Source organism: Coturnix japonica, chromosome 1, assembly GCF_054131305.1.
Source record: "Coturnix japonica strain WE chromosome 1, WE-NBRP24, whole genome shotgun sequence".
NCBI classification, from domain to species: Eukaryota; Metazoa; Chordata; class Aves; order Galliformes; family Phasianidae; genus Coturnix; species Coturnix japonica.
The window spans coordinates 163,314,647-163,332,747 of record NC_140663.1 but is presented as its reverse complement, the minus strand read 5'-3'; the positions used below and the strand labels follow the sequence as shown (position 1 = coordinate 163,332,747).

Here is an 18,101-nt window from a genome sequence, read left to right as displayed (position 1 = left end):
AAGCAGAATACAGAGAATACGCGTAACTCTACCTTTGGATACTTTTTATCTTCTCTTCATTATTTCCTTGATCCATTACAGAGACCCATTTATCACAAAGCTGGGATGTCAAAATGCTGCCTGGGATGTTGCGAAGAAAATCCTTATCCAGAGAAAAGAAGAATAAAATGTGAACAGCTGTTCTGGAGGGTGGGAGGAAATAGGAAGAAGCAATGCAGATACAAGAGGATGTTTCAGTGGGGCAGCACTAACTGATAAGCATCTTGATCCACACAGCAACCAAAACCAGCAGAAATTTATCTCAGATAAAGAAGCACTTTGGATTATGCTAAAATGGAATTTTTTCCTGACCTGTCCTCACTCTTTCTTATCAACGGAGGTATTTGGATGCTTCATCTGCTGTTGGTGAACTGAAAAAAAACCCTGCAGTGGGTCTGGTTATTTTGATGCTGTATGTCTGCATTTACTTATCACTTGAATTCATCCATAGCTCATTTGTTCCCCTCAGCTGACAACTTTCAACACCACCAGACCATATGCACTCCCGGCCTACCTTCCTCTGGGCACAGTCCCTTGTGGTAAAGGAATATTTACCCTGGTCAGGGTTAGTCTTCCAGCTCCTGTCTCCTAAAACCTCAAATAGCGGCAGGTAAACTGCTGCAGCTTGGAAAGAAGCCCAAATTCCTTCTTCTCAAGTCCCAAATCCCAGCTTCCACAACTAGTTAAGGTAAGGGAAGCTACGGTTTGTACAAACAACACATTCACTCTTACTATGATGCTGGCCCCTATATTCATAAATGCACATCCTAAACCATCAGCAGCAATGCAATGGTATCTTATCCATGAAAACTTCTCATGTGGCAGCAAGAGAAATGCTTTTTTTGATATATTTATGGGTTTTTTTGTTTGTTTTTTTTTGTTTGTCCAAAGCAATGTTTGCTTCAGAACGAGGAGGGGATGATAACAATTTCTTTTAAGCTAAAAACTACACATAAATGGACACACTATAATAAACTATGAGGACAGATATGCTCCTTATAGCTGACATTTTAGTGAAGGCTTGTGATGCTTTTTGCACAAGCAGCATTGCTTTTAACATAGAAGTTTGTAGAAGATAATCAACGAGAAAATGAACTGAGATTTGTTGGGCAACATGATATACTAGCAAGGGTCTGAATAAAGAAACAGGACTGCAAATCTGCCTTTCTGGTATTTAACTGACTTTCAGGTGAGGCTAAGAGAATGATGTGAATGTGTCAGCCCACTTTTCTTAATTGAGCCTACTAAGCCTTCTCCACTTGTTTGTGCCTAAGATCTGCGCTGCTCTCACCTGAGAAGGGAGAAAGGAACATTTTTCACATACCTTAAACAAAGATGCTGTCACAAAGATGGATTCACAGGCTAAGTCCACTTCAGCTCCTGAATCCAGCTTCTCCTTGAGCTCTTTGCAGGTTTTTGCACTTCCAGAGCGTCTGAAAATACCCTCGGTGGAAGGGCCTTCTTGGTACAGGAGGGAAAGCATATCCTAAACACAATTAAAAGGCAGAGAGGGTTTCTCAGAAACATGTTTTACCACTGCAATATTGTTTTACCAGTTTGGTCACAGGCAAAAACCTCTGAGTCCTCAGAAAGTTCACACACAGGTCAGAGCTCTCCTCCAGACAATGCCATGCTGTACAGCACAGCTATGGCCCACAGTGCTGATTTTGGTACACATCCCTTCAAAAATACTGTGCCACCACTGCTGAGCACTGACCTCATGGACGATCTCCTCCAGGGCCTGGGTAAGTTTTAGCCAAGTCATACAAACAAATAAATGCTGTGGCATGGGAAAAGGCTATTGTCTACCTAATGCAGAACCCTCTGCAGGAAGATAGATAAAAAACCCTCCCTGCTCACCAGCATGTTCAATCTCAGAACCGATCAGAGATGATTTCTGTTCCAACTGACACCCTGATGTCTGTAAAAAAGGAGATTTCACCTGCTTGGAAAGCGATTTTTATATCCACCTGCACTTTTCCATCAGATCATTGCTGGATTATGCCCCTTCTGGGCTTTGGGAGCAGAACGGCACTCTGCAAACAGCTCAGGGCTGCTGGTGAGACCAGCTGTAAGGCTGGATTGGCTGCTGGCTCCTTTGGGCTGTCTCTCTGACATGCCCACCATCACCTCTCCAAAGATTTGCTCTAAGAAAGAGGTAATGGCTTCAAGCTGCAGCAGGGGACATTCAGTTTGGATATCAGGAAACAATTCTTCTCAGAGTGATGAGGCAGTGGCACAGGCTGCCCAGGGAGGTGGTGCAGTCACTGTCCGTGGAGGGGTTCAAGAAATGTGTGGATGTGGCACTGAGTGATGTGGTCAGTGGGTACAGTGGGGACAGTTTGACAGTTGGACGAGATGATCTTAGTGGTCTTTTCCAACCTTAATGATCCTGCAGTTCTGTGATTCTAAGCAATGTGGGAGTTGTCACCTTTATCTCTTCTGAGGGGAAACACACGCACACAGTCTTTGTAACTATGTGCATGCACACACTGGTCTGAGGACTGAATTATCAAAAGGCAAAGGAAGAAAAGGTACAAAAGGAGAGAGCCTGACATCACAAAACCAAGCCACTCTAGCAGTAATGGCTAAGCAGAGGCTTCTGGCTTCTCTCAGAGTCTGGTCCTGGCACACATTAATGCAGATATCTCTAATGGAAGCTGTATTTTTAATCTTTACTTTCTTAATGTTTCTTTCTTGCTCCTGTAGAAGTGGAAAGAAATGTGTGTGCAGCAGGAGCAGCTCACAAGGCAGCAGGACTCATGTCAGCATTTACATTTGTTTTGTGGGGATCTACAGCTCTGCTGACAAAACACCACTCTCGCTGCATAAACAAACACCTTTAAAATATATTTGGAATAAAATAGCCACAAGATCAAAGTTGGAAAAAAAAAGTAGTAAATCCAAAAGATTACACAAAGGAAGCTAATGGTGTAAGATAATTCAGTAAGGCAATGACTAACAGAGAGCCCTTCAGCTGTGAAATCAAGTTTGGAGCTTTGCAGCAGAGATATCAAACACGCCTGCAACATTCATTCCTAATATCTCCCTTCTCTTGCAGATAAATCCCACCTCATATCTCAGATGCAGTTTTCCATTCTCCAGAGATGCTGCATGAAATCAAAAGCAAGTTACATTTTGTGGCATAAACACAGTGTTCTAAGATTCAAACCACAAAACCTACCAAGCTCTGATTCTATCCTTAGTAACTCTGCACTTTCTTCAGATACAATTTGCCTAGTAGTTCTGTTTTGGAGAAATTTCCAAAATGCAGCTTTGGCTCCTCTCTCAAAGGGAGAGAAAGAGACACCAGGTCCTCATAGGGCTCATCTCTAGAGGGATTATTTAAATAGTGATAAAAATTTACACTGCCCCCTCAAAAGAAAATAGCAAACCCACGCTCTCAAAAGACCTGAAAAGTCCTGGTGTGATTCACTGTTCAGGAAATGATAAAGCAGCACATCAAGCTCCAGCTTTAGAGACAAACACATCTGTTACTGTAAACTGATGTAACCCCATAGATTTCACATTGTTCCAGCTGGAAGCTGGTCTGCTGAAATAAAGTCCAATCCTGCAGGTCCATGGTGGGAATTGCTCCCTCCCTTTGGTAAACATTTCAATTGCTGCATCAACAACAGGATGCCTTCCTGACTCAAAATCACAGAACCACAGAATCATTCAGGTTGGAAAAGACCACTTGTATCTTTCAGTCCAAACGTCAGCCCATCACTGCCATACCACTAACCATGTCCCTCAGTGCCACATCACCACATCTCTTGAACCCCTGCAGAGGTGGTGACTGCACCATCTCCCTGTGCTACTGCCTCACCACTCCTCCTGACTAAAAATGAGGACTCAGAGTGCTTGTCTGCCCTGGGGTGGGTGTCTTCAAGAAAGGCTCTGGAAAGGTTGGAGGGCAGGTGGCATTTCTGTGCAAGCATGGGCTGCCTATACTGGACAGCAGATATCACCTGCTCGTGGTTGGGAATTCTACAGAAACCTTACGAGTGATTTGAAAAGTATGCGTGAGTATGGTGTTTATTTGCACCACGTAAGTGAGGATTTGGGAACCAGCCTTACAACGTGGGCTATAGAGAAGCAGCAGCCCAGAGCAGTCACATGCTTCTCAAGCTGTCTGGCATTAACCAGGCCTGACCACAGCATATGTTAAAAACCAAAGTTTTTGTTGGGAACCATAGATGAGGTTTCCTGCTGTTTTCTCTGCTTGAGTAATTGCGGTGTCCCATTTCCACAGCATCTCCGTGTTCTCATTGGCTGCACAAAGACATTCCACCACTGTAAGAGCCAGCCCTGTGCCTGGACTCACCAGGAGAGGCTTGGGCAGGTTGTCGTCCTCGCAGATGGCTGTTAGCAGCAGCCCAAAGAGCTTCCCAGGGGCAGCAGATGTCGAGGAGAGGGGAGCGTTGTCCAAGTGGGTGCCTGGGCCACGCCAGAAAGCCCAATTTATGATGGATCTTTTCCTTTTAAATGACTTCTGGCTCAAGTCTGTGAAAAGAGAGAGGTGTTTATTAGAAGAAATGCATTTCAATTCTAACTCCAGTATTTGTTTTGCAGTGGTTGCTGTGGTATCAAAGGAAAAAATGTCATGAACTGAACCAACATCCTGGCATCCGGCTTGGCCTAATCCACCATGTGCATACCTGTGTGTGTGCATGTGACTGCAGCCCAACCACGCTCTCAGGAGGATCACCAAGAGCCACACTGCACAGCCTGACCGCAGTGTCAGCACCTCAGCCTGAGCACTTTGCATATGGTTGGCCTGTGCTCAGGGCCTCGTCTCCCATCTGTAGGTGTGAAACCACAGACCTTCTTTGGGACAAGTGCACACACAAGCACCACCAGCCTCCCCCTGGCTGACTGTCTGGAGGTACCCGACTTCCCCCAGCGCTGTGATGAGCTTCTGCTGTTGTAGAGGGCAGAGGGTAGAACTAATACTTGCAGAAGGACAGATTGCAACATAATACCAGATTTTTCTCTCCTGTACTTTACTATGTGTGGTTTTTAGCCCAGGCAGTGATTTTTCTTATACATCATTCCAATCTGGAAGATCATGTTCCCTTAGGGAATGGGTGGAAGGCTTTTCTTTAGCGATTTACAGGATGAAAAGTTACAGTTTAACTCAAAATGTGAACATACCCATACTAAAGCCTGATGAAAAATTCCTTTCATAAAAAAATAATGAGGATATACATTTTAAGCAGCCCAAAGCTCCATGAAATATAAGCTTGGCAATGTCTATGGCTTTACTTGACACATCATGTTTTGGGAGAATATAAGTACAACTTTCAAAACAATAATTTTTCTTTCAGGCGAGCAGGGCATTTGCACATGACTGTGGCTTGCTCCACTTAGAGCTCCAGACACATAATCACAAGTATAGTTTGGTGTGTTTTTTTTCTGACAGCGTTGTGTATCTCAGCATGTCAAAATTAAGGAGAGATTCTACTTTAGAGGGAAAAAAAAAAGAGTAGCAGAAATGAAAGAAAAACAGTGTCAAAATAAGGAACTTTTCTCAGACTCATCTCTTGAAAGCCACGGCCCAAATGGACGATGTGAGCAATGGGTAACTGTGATTAAATGCAGCTCTCCTGGAACAGGAGGCAAAGCTGAATCGATGTTCTTCAGCACAGCAGGACAGAAACCAACAAGTAATGCCAGGCAGCAAAATGCCACCTCACTTACAAAATCAACACACTGAGCAACAGAACTCATTCGTTTCCCATCCCTATTTCAAAGGGGGGGGGAAGTGTCAGGGTAAAGAGCAAATGCGAAGAGGAAGATGTACGTTTTCCCTTCTTGAATCTCTGCAGAGCTACATTTGGTGTGCAGCCTGCTCCCAGCCAAGACAGATGCAAGTTATCACTCTGTGGAAGACACAGCTCCCATATGCAGACACCAGAGTGCACCCCAGGGCCTGCTATGGTGGGTTATTCTAACCCAGAATTAGAAAAAAAAGCAACACCACGTTGGCTGCCCATCTTGCTCGGAGCTCACAACAGCAGCCATCTGCCTAGGGATCATCTGGGCTCATATCTTACACACAGGGGATTCGGTTTCTTCATTGGCAGCATCTCAGTTGCACAAGTGCTCATTTCCTCTTCTCACAGACTAATCGGGAACTTCCAAAGAAAACCTCAGATCTGCTTAGAAACACAGTGTCCTTCCTGACCAAATCCTTTCAAACAGTTTTCAAAGACCTTCTTTTTGTATTGAGACCAACTCGCTGACAATTTGCTCTCTCTTTTACCAGACGACTAAATAACAATTTGGATGACAGACGAGTCACTGACAGCAGTCAGCTCTTTCAAGTCAAACTTAAGGCAAATTAGCATCTATGGTATTTTTTAGATGTGTACTCATGAGCATGACTTAATGGCCGTGTTCAGCAGCAAGGTGCTGGTTCTGTTATGTGTTGAAAAGCTGCAGGAGGGAAACATCGTGGTGTTCCCACACAGTAAATTCTTCTGTAGGTTTTTCAGCTATCCTGCCAGCACTGCTGACACAGCTACAGCAGCACAGTTGGTGTCCACACAGCTTCTTATCTCACAGGACAGCCAGTAGTCAGTCGTGTCACCACCCATACAGCCTCACGTGGTTCAGCTGAGCAGTTTCATAGAGTCATAGAATCATTTCAATTGGAAAGGACCCTTTAATGACCACCTGGTCCAACTCCCCTGCACTTAACAGGAACCCCTACAGCTCCACCAGGTTTCCCAGAGCCCTGGGAAGCTTCCCCTTTGTGTGTCTGGTCCAGCAACACCAGTGTGAGGGGAGCTGATGTACCACAGATGATGGCAGTGGGGTGGCAGGAGGAGGATGGTCTTGGTGGCACAGAGTTGCTCAGCCTCACAAATGTGAGATCCTGGCCAGGGTAACATTTGGTTAAAAATTGTACAGTTCTGAACTTGCCAAGGGTGCATGCCATGTCTGTACTGTGGTTACAGGGAGAGGTGGCTGAAGATGCTGCTCAAACTTGGATTCCAAGTTTCTGGTTTTGTCACGAAAAAGAAACAGAATATTGTTAGTGCTCAGGTAGCACCACCACCAGAAGAGCAACCACTTGCTGAGGAGCAGGGAAATCCTCTCCTGCCTGGGGTGAGTTTCTCTGGAGCAGGGAAGGAGGGTTACATAGTGTATGGGCATCAAAGAGTGGGCAAACAAACCCTCCTCCCTATAAATTACCCTATATGTGGTGCTGTGCCCAGTGGTCCCCCAGCAGTCCCACACTGCTTGGTTTGCTGACCTGAAGACAAACCCAAAACCAAATCATAGCCTTAGCTAGCACACAGACACCCTTCATCCTTTTCCAAAACCAAAACAGGTGAGAAAGTGGTGGGAAGAGCATGATGAACAGCAAGGTGATCTGGTTTGCAACAACCAGACCTACACGTTACTCTAATCGGTTCGATCAGCAGAGGATGGAAGCAGGTAAGGCACAAGGACAAACAGCTTCTCCTCCAGCCGTGTGGCCCTGGCCCTCCTTCAGTTGTACAGGCAGCCCCAGTGCCAGCCTGGCCCCTTCCCACAGCTCACACCGTGCTGCCGACATCACATCTGTGCTGATTTGCATTCCTATTTTCTCTTGCCAGTCAATGTCAGCTGCCAAGCGGGGCCTGTAAACCTAATTACACCCCTCTGCTAGATTGCCTCATTCTTGAAATATGCTGTGAAGTAATACATGATACAAATTACTTGGGGAGAGGGGGGTAAAGGAGTGTGGAAAGGAAATTAATTTATATAAAAACACAATCAACTTCCGGAACAATTTGTAACAGGTAATAATATTGCCTTGCTACGTTTAATTTCTCAAAACATTACAAATGGATTCTACTCATACATTTTAGGAGATCTTGGCTATTGGGGGCTGCAAATTATAACAGAGTGCACGTATATTATATTTATTGATATGGAGTCATTAATAGGGAGGAAGGGCAGAATACCCAACTACGCTTAGCGTGATAGCATGTGAAGCACAATAAGAACACACTGTGGGATGAATCCTTGTCACATGGTGTTTATAGCCTAACGCCCCAGCCTGTAAAGATCTGCCCATATGTTCTACCCGTGAGCAGTCACTGTATCGTTGACAACAAAGTGCAAAACAGAGAGCAGGTGCTCATATTTTTGCAGGACCAAGGCCAAAGGCAGGAGAAAATATTGCTGTCTTCACCTTACACAGGGAATAGTGAAATAAAGAAGCAGTATTCCCTCACTGCATCTAGGTACAGTGCCACAGAATCATGGAGGTAGAAAACCACTAAGATCTCCCAGTCCAACCATTAAGCCATCCCCATCATGCCCACTAATGATGACCCTCAGTGCCACACCTCCACACTTCTTGAACACTTCCAGGGACAGTGACTGCACCACCTCCCCAGGCATCCTGTGCCGCTGCCTCACCACCCTTCCCGAGAGGAAATTTTTCCTAATACCCAACCTGAACCTCCCCTTGCGCAACTTGACAGACATCTGCCCGCTGCTTCTCACTGCCCACCCTCCATCCCAGCACTCTATCTTCCCCCAGCCCTGCCAGGCCACGGGCAGGCTCTGCGTTCCGGAGGCAGCGGCAGACCACGTACCGTGCAGTGGTGGGCTCTCGGCCAGGCGGCTTGGCTTCAGCACAAACTGGCACTGCAGCTCCTGGGGCAGCTGCTCAGTCAGGAAGGAGCCCTGCAGCTGCCTGGGGCAGGCACAGTGCTTTGAGCCATGGGGCATCGCATCGCGGATGTGGCTCATCTTGATCCCAAAGGGATATTCGTGGCCTGTGCAAAAAGAAATTCCTGTCATGTGGGCTGGACTGGCTGGAGGCTCTCACAGCTCCCACCTACCTTGGAGGAAAAGCATTTTACATGCTGGCCACAGCAATTTCTCAATTACCTGAGAATTGTCACTTTTCTGCATGTTTACACTGGCATAAATAATACTTGGGCAGATATGGAGTCACTGCATTCAGGGTAACTAAGCATATGTAGAGCTGCCATCAGACCTTGTACAGCTGCATCACATAAAAGCCCATCAGTAGAACAGGAGTGACTGTTTGTGTGTTCAGTGTCTATTCTTTCTCTTGCTTTACATGTGACACTGAAGGTTTAGGTGCTGGTTTCTCATACAATTCTGTCAAGAAACATGATTCTGGGAGCAGTCATCTGTCACCTGAGTGTGCAAAACAAACAAAGTCCACTATGAAAGTGATGCTCCCTGCCTCTGCACGGTAATGAAGCCAGGAGAAACACAAGTGCACCTCCTGCCTGAGGCTGAGAGGAAGGAAACACAAGTCCTAGGGCTGCTGCAGGTGAGCTGCATTCAACGGCACCTTTTGGGACTGTGCAGAGGCAACTCATTTCTGGAGGAGCTTTCAAAACTGCCAGCAGAAAGACACGTTTTGAACTTGTCTAAACACATGGCAGCTAAAGCATATTAAATCTGATATGTATTAGTTAATTAAACTGGTTACCTTGTACTTAAATTTGAGGGCTGATAGTGGAATAAACCTATTTGAGACTGTAGGTAGGGTGAAACTGAAATGTAGTCAAACTGCTTCAAATGTGCACCCCTGATAAAAGCCAATAAAAGGTTTATCTGATAAACCTTTGTGTAAATATCAGGAACAGCATCAGTTGGATTCTTCTTTTACAAAGCTTGTACCTCAAACTTCCAGTGAGAGAGTGTCAGTTAGACTCTCTCTAGAGTCTAGAGTCTCTCTAGAGTCTCTAGAGGTCTGCCTCATCTCTAAATGCTCTGCTTCTGTATTTAAAACTACAAGTGGGATTTTACCTGGCTGAGCTACACATAATAGTCTACAAGACAATGTTTGGTACATTTCAAAGACAAAACAACATGCAATGTCCATAAGGTGTTCAGGTTAGACATTTCATACATATTACTGTTGTCTGACTACAGCAAAGCATTTGTAGCTTAGGATGCTTTAAGAAGGAATGCTAAGATTCACAGGAATTAGATTTGCAGGAGGAAAACAGAAATTCCATGATTTTTTCTTGTTCTAATTGTGTGTGAACTCTTATATAGCAGAAGTAATGCTGGACTTTTGTGGGGGAAAGGTTCTTAATAATGGGAGGATTTATTCTCGGAGAATCACAGGCCAAAATCAAACCAGCCCATTTCATCACTTCTCAGCTTTGGGTTGGTTTCTGGTGACAGAATGTTTAGAAAAGCATTTTAGAAAGTGAATAAGAAATAAGAACAGTTTGCTCCTACTCAGAGGGGAGCTGCCAGCCAGTAAGAGAGTCATAGAATCATTGAGTTTGGAAAAGAACTCCAAGATCAAGCAGTCCAACCATCCTCACCGTGCCCAATGACCACATCCCTCAGTGCCACATCTCCACATTTCCCAAACCCCTCCAGGGACAGTGACTGCACCACCTCCCTGGGCAGTCTGTGCCACTGCATCACCACTCTTTCTGAGAAGAAACATTTCCTAATACTCAATCTGAACCAACCCAGTGCAACCTGAGGCCATTGCATCTTGTCCTAACACTAATACAGATCTGCAGAAACACAGGTCTGCAAAGGCCCACTGGAATCAGGTGAGCTGTGGAAGCACAGAACATTTCTCAGAACTCTGCTGAGCTGCACTGAGGAGGAGAGGAGAGTAAACAATGCTATGGGACTGTAGGAGGAAATATGGCAAAGCTGGAGCAGCTCCATGGGAGGAGGCAGCTGAGGGGAGAGGTTGGCTCTGGGAAAGACAGAGGCTTGTGCAGCCAAAAATAGCAAAAACAGAGCAGGAATAAATGAGCTTTTTCTGTCTCTGTGAATGTGACACAATCAGACACGTTGCTCATCAGAATTAAGGATCAGCATCTGCTTAGCTCCCTAAACAGGCAAACTTGGTGACAGGGAAATAAGAGGAAGAAAGGGGAAAAAAACAGCCCAAAAAACAGAAGAGGAAACTGCACATCAGTATTCTCTGCATTTCTTGCTTCCTTCAGCACTAAAAACAATGAGTGAAAGCTGAAAAATAAGATGATGTCACCGACATACCAATGAGAGGGTATGGAGCGTCTTCTCTTCCTGAAATCACCCACAGCTTGTAGTCTTTCTCAGAGCCCTGTGGAAGCAAAATCAAGAATAAGTTTGCCAGCCACTACAAATAAGTTTGTGTCAGGTTTCTCACAATATAACCATAACCTGCACCTTGCCACTGACATCAGTGGAGCCCCATTTATTTCCACAGTGCCTGAAGTTGCTACCATGCAAGTTTCTGAATTCTCTACCATGGGGAATTCAGCCCCTCACCTGCAGCCATCCCAGCTGGTACCCAAGGGACTTGTGGCACTCAGCACGCAGCCTTGTATGCCCTGCTGTGCAGGTGCTGGGGGTGTAAGGGCTCAGGAGCATTGGATGCTGCTTTAAGGCTGCGGAACCCTCCTTCATAATGCACAGTGGGGAGGATAAATTTACATCAAAGGAGACAATTTCCAGAAGATTGGAGAATGTGAGCAACTTTAGGCAAAGCCTGTAAAACTGCTGATTTGAAAGCACATTCTACATATTGCCCTTAGCGTAAATACACGAGTCAATGTTACAGCTTACTTGAAGGAGGTGAATAGCACGTTATTTCAGATATGAAAGCGAGGCAATAGAGACAGAAAGAATGACATTTAATACTAACCACTTTCAGAAGGAAAGGCAGCAGTGAAGTGGATAACTACATTGTATGAAACGCGAACTACTGCACCTTAAATGCCTTTTCAGTGAGGATAATTAAAGCCTAAAAGTTCCCTGGCTACAAAAGATGATAAATACCCCAAAGCCGAATTAAGCTCAACAATTAAATCCTACCTCTTTGTAAACAGATTTGCCCGCTGTTAGGTACTGTCTGGACCTTTATGCAGTGTCCCAGAGCTCCTGAGACTCTCCTGTTTGCTGCACACACCCACTATAGTGCCAATACACCCCATAAAGACCATGCGGTTCGCTCGCTGAGTGACAGAGCTCTCTGGGCAATATTAGCACTGTTGTTAAGTCAGCTAGCAGGAGGCAGAAGGAAAATAAATAGGCTTTGGAGACATCTCTGGTGCCTCAGGGCAAGCTGCCAGGAGCAAATAAATACAGCTGAGGAGCACAAGAACAGTACTTACTTTTCCTTTTAAATATATATATATATATATGAAGGAGTTAGTTACTGGGAAGAGGGGGCAGGGAAGGGGAAGAGCCAGGCAGGGCTCATCTCCTGATTGCAAATGTCCTTTATGGGCTTTATGAGGCTGTTCCAGAAAAAGCAGTGAGTGTACCTATGGAGCTGGAGAGCCCAAAGCCCTTCTGTCTGTTCCCCTTGAACATCTGGGAGAAAGGCTCAATGTCATTTTGTGAGAACTGGTTGTCATTTTATCAGAGAAACCAGAGGGAAAAACCCCGATGCATGAAAACAGAGTGAGCTCAGCCAAAGTAACATGAACCACACAACACGGGGAATGTAGTTTTTATAACTGCTATTGAAAAGTCATAGAGCTCCTTTCAAGTGGTTCTCTCTGGACATGAAAAGCCCCTCGAGATGGTGCATAAGGAAAAGCTCCCTCGCAGTCAGATCAATCCTTCGGGGGAGCTGGGTGATATATAGACTGCAGCTTAATTTATTTAGCTCGTCTGATTTTATTGCTAATCTGATCATCTGCCACTAATGAAAAAGGCTTTATGCTATGCAGATGCAGTGAAGAGATGCAATATATTACTCTGAGCAAATGATTCCATGGGCAAGATTGTACATCTTGCAAAAGGTTTTCTCTTTTTTTTTTCTACTTGAAATAAGATTGTAAAGAGGAGGAATGGCTTGACAGTGCTACATGCAAAAGAACACAGAGCTGCACCAAAGCAGCTCCTCCTCCCATGCACCCCAAACAAAACAGTCTTTTTTAGTAACACCATCTTCCTGATTTTTCTGTAAAAGAAATGAGAAAATGCAAACGACATCCATGAAATAGGCAAAAATGAAATATACTGCGATACAGAATCGCAGCTGTAACATAGTGTGGTCTTCATTCTTGACATAGACTGGTGCAGTCTTAGGCAGTTTCAGACCGTTGCTTCAATTGGATGAATTCAGATTCTGTGTGATCACTTGGTTACTCTCTTCTCACGTGATACCAAAGATCTGTGGGTGTTTACAGGGTCTGATCTGGACATGCAAAAGCAGCGCTTGTGCCTGTAATCTGGGGACATAGCTGACCATGCATTTCTACATATTATGAAACTGACAGACAAGCAGGTCAGCAGGTTTCCTGCTCACAATGAAGTACACAAAAGGAGCTGCATCGAACTCACTTTATTTGTATCAAGATTCTCCTCTCACCTATCAGCAAAATGGATTTAAAAGCAACTTCAAACACGACTTATTCATCACAGGGATGGGAGACTTATCCAACACTTTTAAGGTGTTTGATGATCTCTGGAGGTCTGTATATTAGCGAAGTATCGCTTAATTCCAATGACACTGAATTGCTAATGATAAAGGCTTTAATTTATGTTCACATCCTAAGTCTTGGAAAAGGTGCAAGAGAAGATTTGATGATTAAAAGCGACTCATTAAGACCAGTGCAAGTACTCACAGAAATTCCCAGCTGCTGCAGGGCCATGAGAATGACATCATTGGCTGTATCAACATTGGTTACATTTAGGGTTTTTGACTGCAAACAGAGAAAAAGGAGAAAGGCAAAATGGCATTAAAAATTGGATTTGAACAGAGTATCTGAAGTCCAATAACTGCATGATTCATTGCCAAAACAAAGGGGAGTTAAAATTTTGCTGAATAAGGAAGTTATACTGCAGAGAAAGACCCAGCTGCCTGAGACAGAGGTCTGACTCCTCTGCCTTGTCGCACACTGCCTGTATTCGCTCCCTGCTTCCCCGAGAGCTCCATCAGAAGGGCACAGTGCCATGATTCCTGGGGACGAGATGCATGCATGTCCCCTTTGAAAAGAAAAGAAACATTTCAGTGCTTTTCAGGCTTCATATCAATTGTAAATCACTTCCTTCCCTTTCTATTGAAGAACTCCTGGTAAGAGCACACTGTACATAGGCTGTTCTCTATATTCTTTGCCGCTTTCTATATAGTCTTCTCAAAACTAGATCTGGCTTAATACCAGAAACACTTCCTCTTGGGAATGTGTCCTCCAGTTAAAAACATTGCCCCTCCAGCACAGTAGCAGTAAAGAAGAACAAAGTGGGCACAAAGGCCCGTTTTCTACACAGCAATGGCAAGACAGCACCTGCTGCCCAGAGCCAGGCCTCCTCCTGAACCATGGGATGTTGCTCTGCACTATCATGCTGCATGTCACACATTTCAGGATTAACAACTCCATTCCCATCCCTGCTGCAATGCACAGCACCACTGCAATCATCTTGCATGACAGAAAAGCAGGTGGGGAGAGCATGTCCAGAACACCTTTTCTCAAACCTCCCAATGGCCCAAAGGAAGGGCGGCGGGGAGGGGGAGGAGGGTGCAGAACCAGGATGTCAGTGTCCCTGCCCATCCCAGGACAGTTTGCTGTAGCCTGCAGCTCCGTGCAGCACATCAATTTTATACTGGCCATGTGATGTTTAGGTGAAACAGCCGCCTGACATTCTGCATTTAGACAAGATCTGAGCTGTACAGTGTGTAAGTCCCTGATGGTAACAAGCTGCCATGGCAATCAAATGAAAGTAGTGAGAGTATTCTACATCTTGCTTGAGGACATATCTGAACGCTCATACCATAAAAAATTTAACATTTGCCCAAAGCACTGACATCTGGCTCTCAGCAGTAGGTCAGCACATTTGCATAAGTTTTGCTCTGGGCTAGAATATAATAAAACGGTTTATGCCTTGTGTTTACCCTTCCCTACCCTCCAAAAAAGAGAAATATTTCTCAGGCATCCCCAGCTGCTGTAGTACAGGCAGCGGAGTGCCATAAGAACTATTTGCATCACTAAGTTTCCATCTGCTCCTCCACAGCTTTATTACTGGTAACGGCTAGGCTGCAGTGTGTCATTTCTAGGACCAAGATCCATTTCTACGATCAGGAAACTGTATTTGGCACATGAATTAACTACAGCAAAGGAGAAAAGACATCCAAAATCCCCCCAAACAACCGTGGAACAAGAGTGCAACTTCTGGGTGCAGGTGTGCTTTATAGACATTTACACCTGAGCCCACCTTGATCTGCAGTCCTTCATTTGGAATACCACAATTATTGTTCATTAACATTTCTCTTAGCAACTCAGCAATTCTATTATAATTCACTTTGACAGAGATTTTCAGAATAAGGCAGAATTCTTTATGTTTCTGTCACTGCAAGTACAGAATTCAGTGTTGAGCAAAGACATCCAACAAAGTCTAACTGTGGTGAAAACTTCTCATATCCCTGAAAATGCTCTTTGTGCTTCTGAGCATGAGATACGTGTCTTAAAAGTACCATTAGAAGGAAAGGACAAATGTCAAAGAAGCAGAGGGAGAATGGATGGATTACCACTGAATGCCAGCACATCACTGGGGGAACTGCCTACCTACAAGGATTTTGTTTAAATTGGTAAAAAATGGCTTGGAAAAAAAGATGCAAATCACTCTGTAGACAGTCTTTCTCTACCAACTTCCTTTGTGCCCACAATGTACCAACATCCCCGAGCTGATGAAAACCACATTTAGGGCAATTTCAGAGTGTTCATGTACACAGCTTTACAGATTTATGATCATTATAAACAATAAAACACATTGCAGCATTGCAGAATTGAATGAAGGCAGCTGTGAGTTTAAATCAGTTTTAAAAGCAAAAAAAAAAAAAAAAAAGGAACACTGTACTTGCATTTCTGAAAATGTTTATGCATGAATTCATTTAGATATGGTTTGGGGGGGGGGGTTAAACTCTAAAGTCTTTAGCTTGTGTGTTGGACCCAGTATTTCTAATCAAAGAATCATTAAGGTTGGAAAAGACTGCTAAGATCATCCAATCCAAACATCAGCCCATTCCCACTGTGCCCACTGACCACATCCCTCAGTGCCACATTTCCACATTTCTCGAACCCCCCCACGGATGGTGACTGCCTCACCACTCTTCCTAAGTAGAAATTGTTCCTAATATCCAACCTGAACCTCTTCTGGCACAAACTGAGGCCATTCCCTGTCATCCTCTCACTGTTACCTTGGAGAAGAGGCCAACCCCTTCCTTACTAAGAACACTGTCTTTTAAAAAGAACTCACTCAGTAGAGACAGGAAACACACACTTGAGGGCTGCATATGCTATGTCTTCTAGAGGGGTTAGATCCTTAAAGGAGGCTGTAACCCAAAAGAACCCTCCCATCCCTGACATGCACAGGATTTACAGATGATGTGGATTTATACCCCTAGATTAGCTCAAGAGCACTTACATATGCACAGGTTCCAACATCCTTTGCAATGATCTTCAGAGGAATGCTTTTAGGATAGTCCTTTTCTTTCTCTTCCCTTATTCGACTGCCAAAACAAATGCAAAACAAGTGAATATTTAATATAGTAAACATAAAGACCAACATTTAAATAGCAATCAAGCAGAAACCACGTAGGAAGATCATTTTCATATCTATTGCAATAGAAAGACCTCAGAGAAAAGGAAAGCCTCCAGCATGTTCTGACCATAGTACCTAGAAATACCCCGCTGTGTCCAAGTTGCTACACTGCAGAAATCAGTGTAAACAGCAGAAGAACCAGATTTAAAATCCACACGTAGACTTCCCAGCAGTTTTCATTTTAAAGAGCCCATCAACATGGCATCATTCTGCTTTAGAATCATAGAATCACAGAACTGTTTGAGTGGGAAGGGACCCTTAAAAGCCACCTAGCCAGACTCCCTTGCAGTGAACAGGGACATCTGTAGCTCAGTCAGGTCGTGGCATAACTCAGTGATTATTTGAGAACATGACAACTACTTATGAAGGATGTGAATTCCTGATCAGTTATTGCACAGGAGGGTCTATACAGCTAGGCCTAACTATGAAGAACGGGATGCAGCAAAGTCAGGACAGTTTTAAACAGAAATGCAGATAAAACTACTAATCACTGTAATGTCTCAGGCTGTACCATCAGCTTCTGCTGAAATCATTTACAGTTCATCATCCAGAACAGTGAAAGAGACTGAACAGGAGAAGAGTGAATTATAAATCACCCCCAGGAGGGATGACTTGAACAGCCCTGTGAACTGCAAAGAATGAAATAAAGTTTAGGCGTAGAGAAAACAAAATCACCTTAGTAGTATTCTGTTCAAAACGTTGACTGAAATGAGGTCTCTGTTTACCCAGACCCTTGTGTATATCCTCTGACTTAGGCTACATTTCATACAACTGAAGTTAGCCCCACTGCACTGCACTGCCATGAACTGCAGATAGGTTAGAACAGGGGATTCGGAGCTGGGCTTTGTTAGATGCCATCAATTTCAAAAGAGCCACAGTCTCAACTAGAGTGAAAGTGGCAATGTATACTTAACAGTGAAGGAAAGAAAATACATTACAAATAGCTGCCGTTTTCTGTTGGGCCATGGGCAGCAACAGGGAAAAGAGTTTTCCTCCTTGAGTAGTAACTGGTGCACAAAGGGCACATGCAGCTCTCAGCAGGGAGAAGGTGTGGAATGACTTTTTCCTTTCTTTGGAAGAGCTTCTATAATTATGGCATTTGTACCATTATTTAGGAATCACTGGTCTAGATGGCTGGGACCTTTTTCAGTGCCTTCAAAGACTCTATAATAAAGTACCTTTGCAAAAAGGAGAGCCATGTTTCCTTCTGCTCTGCAGACCTGTAAGAATTGAAGAAAAAGAGAGACAAATCAGCTGTCATTCTGATAGCAAAAGAGCCCCTGTGCAAACCACAGAGAAATGGATTGCTTCTTGGTTGCAAGTGCCACAAATACATACCAAAAATAAAAGGCTTTTTGAAATTTGAATGAAAAACCTGTTTCCCTGCAAAATCAACAGGAAAGGCTGCCAGGGAGATCAAAAGCCCCTGTTGTTATCTTGATCACAGAAATCAAAGCTTTACTGTGAATTCAGATAGGAACTGATGTCCAAAGAGAAGAGCACTC

The 18,101-nt window shown here is 44.2% G+C and overlaps 1 protein-coding gene across 1 annotated transcript in view; it reads right to left on the bottom strand.

The window, feature by feature from the left end:
* ARHGAP20 (Rho GTPase activating protein 20) overlaps positions 1-18,101 on the bottom strand; it is a 58,450-nt gene that overhangs the window by 5,928 nt on the left and 34,421 nt on the right. The window contains exons 5-12 of the mRNA XM_015852195.3: positions 17,775-17,816; positions 16,420-16,504; positions 13,626-13,703; positions 11,062-11,128; positions 8,640-8,822; positions 4,367-4,545; positions 1,364-1,525; positions 33-142 (exon numbers count right to left, since the gene is read on the bottom strand). Of these exons, the coding sequence (XP_015707681.2) occupies positions 33-142; positions 1,364-1,525; positions 4,367-4,545; positions 8,640-8,822; positions 11,062-11,128; positions 13,626-13,703; positions 16,420-16,504; positions 17,775-17,816 (906 nt within the window). The remainder of the gene's footprint in view (positions 1-32; positions 143-1,363; positions 1,526-4,366; positions 4,546-8,639; positions 8,823-11,061; positions 11,129-13,625; positions 13,704-16,419; positions 16,505-17,774; positions 17,817-18,101) is intronic.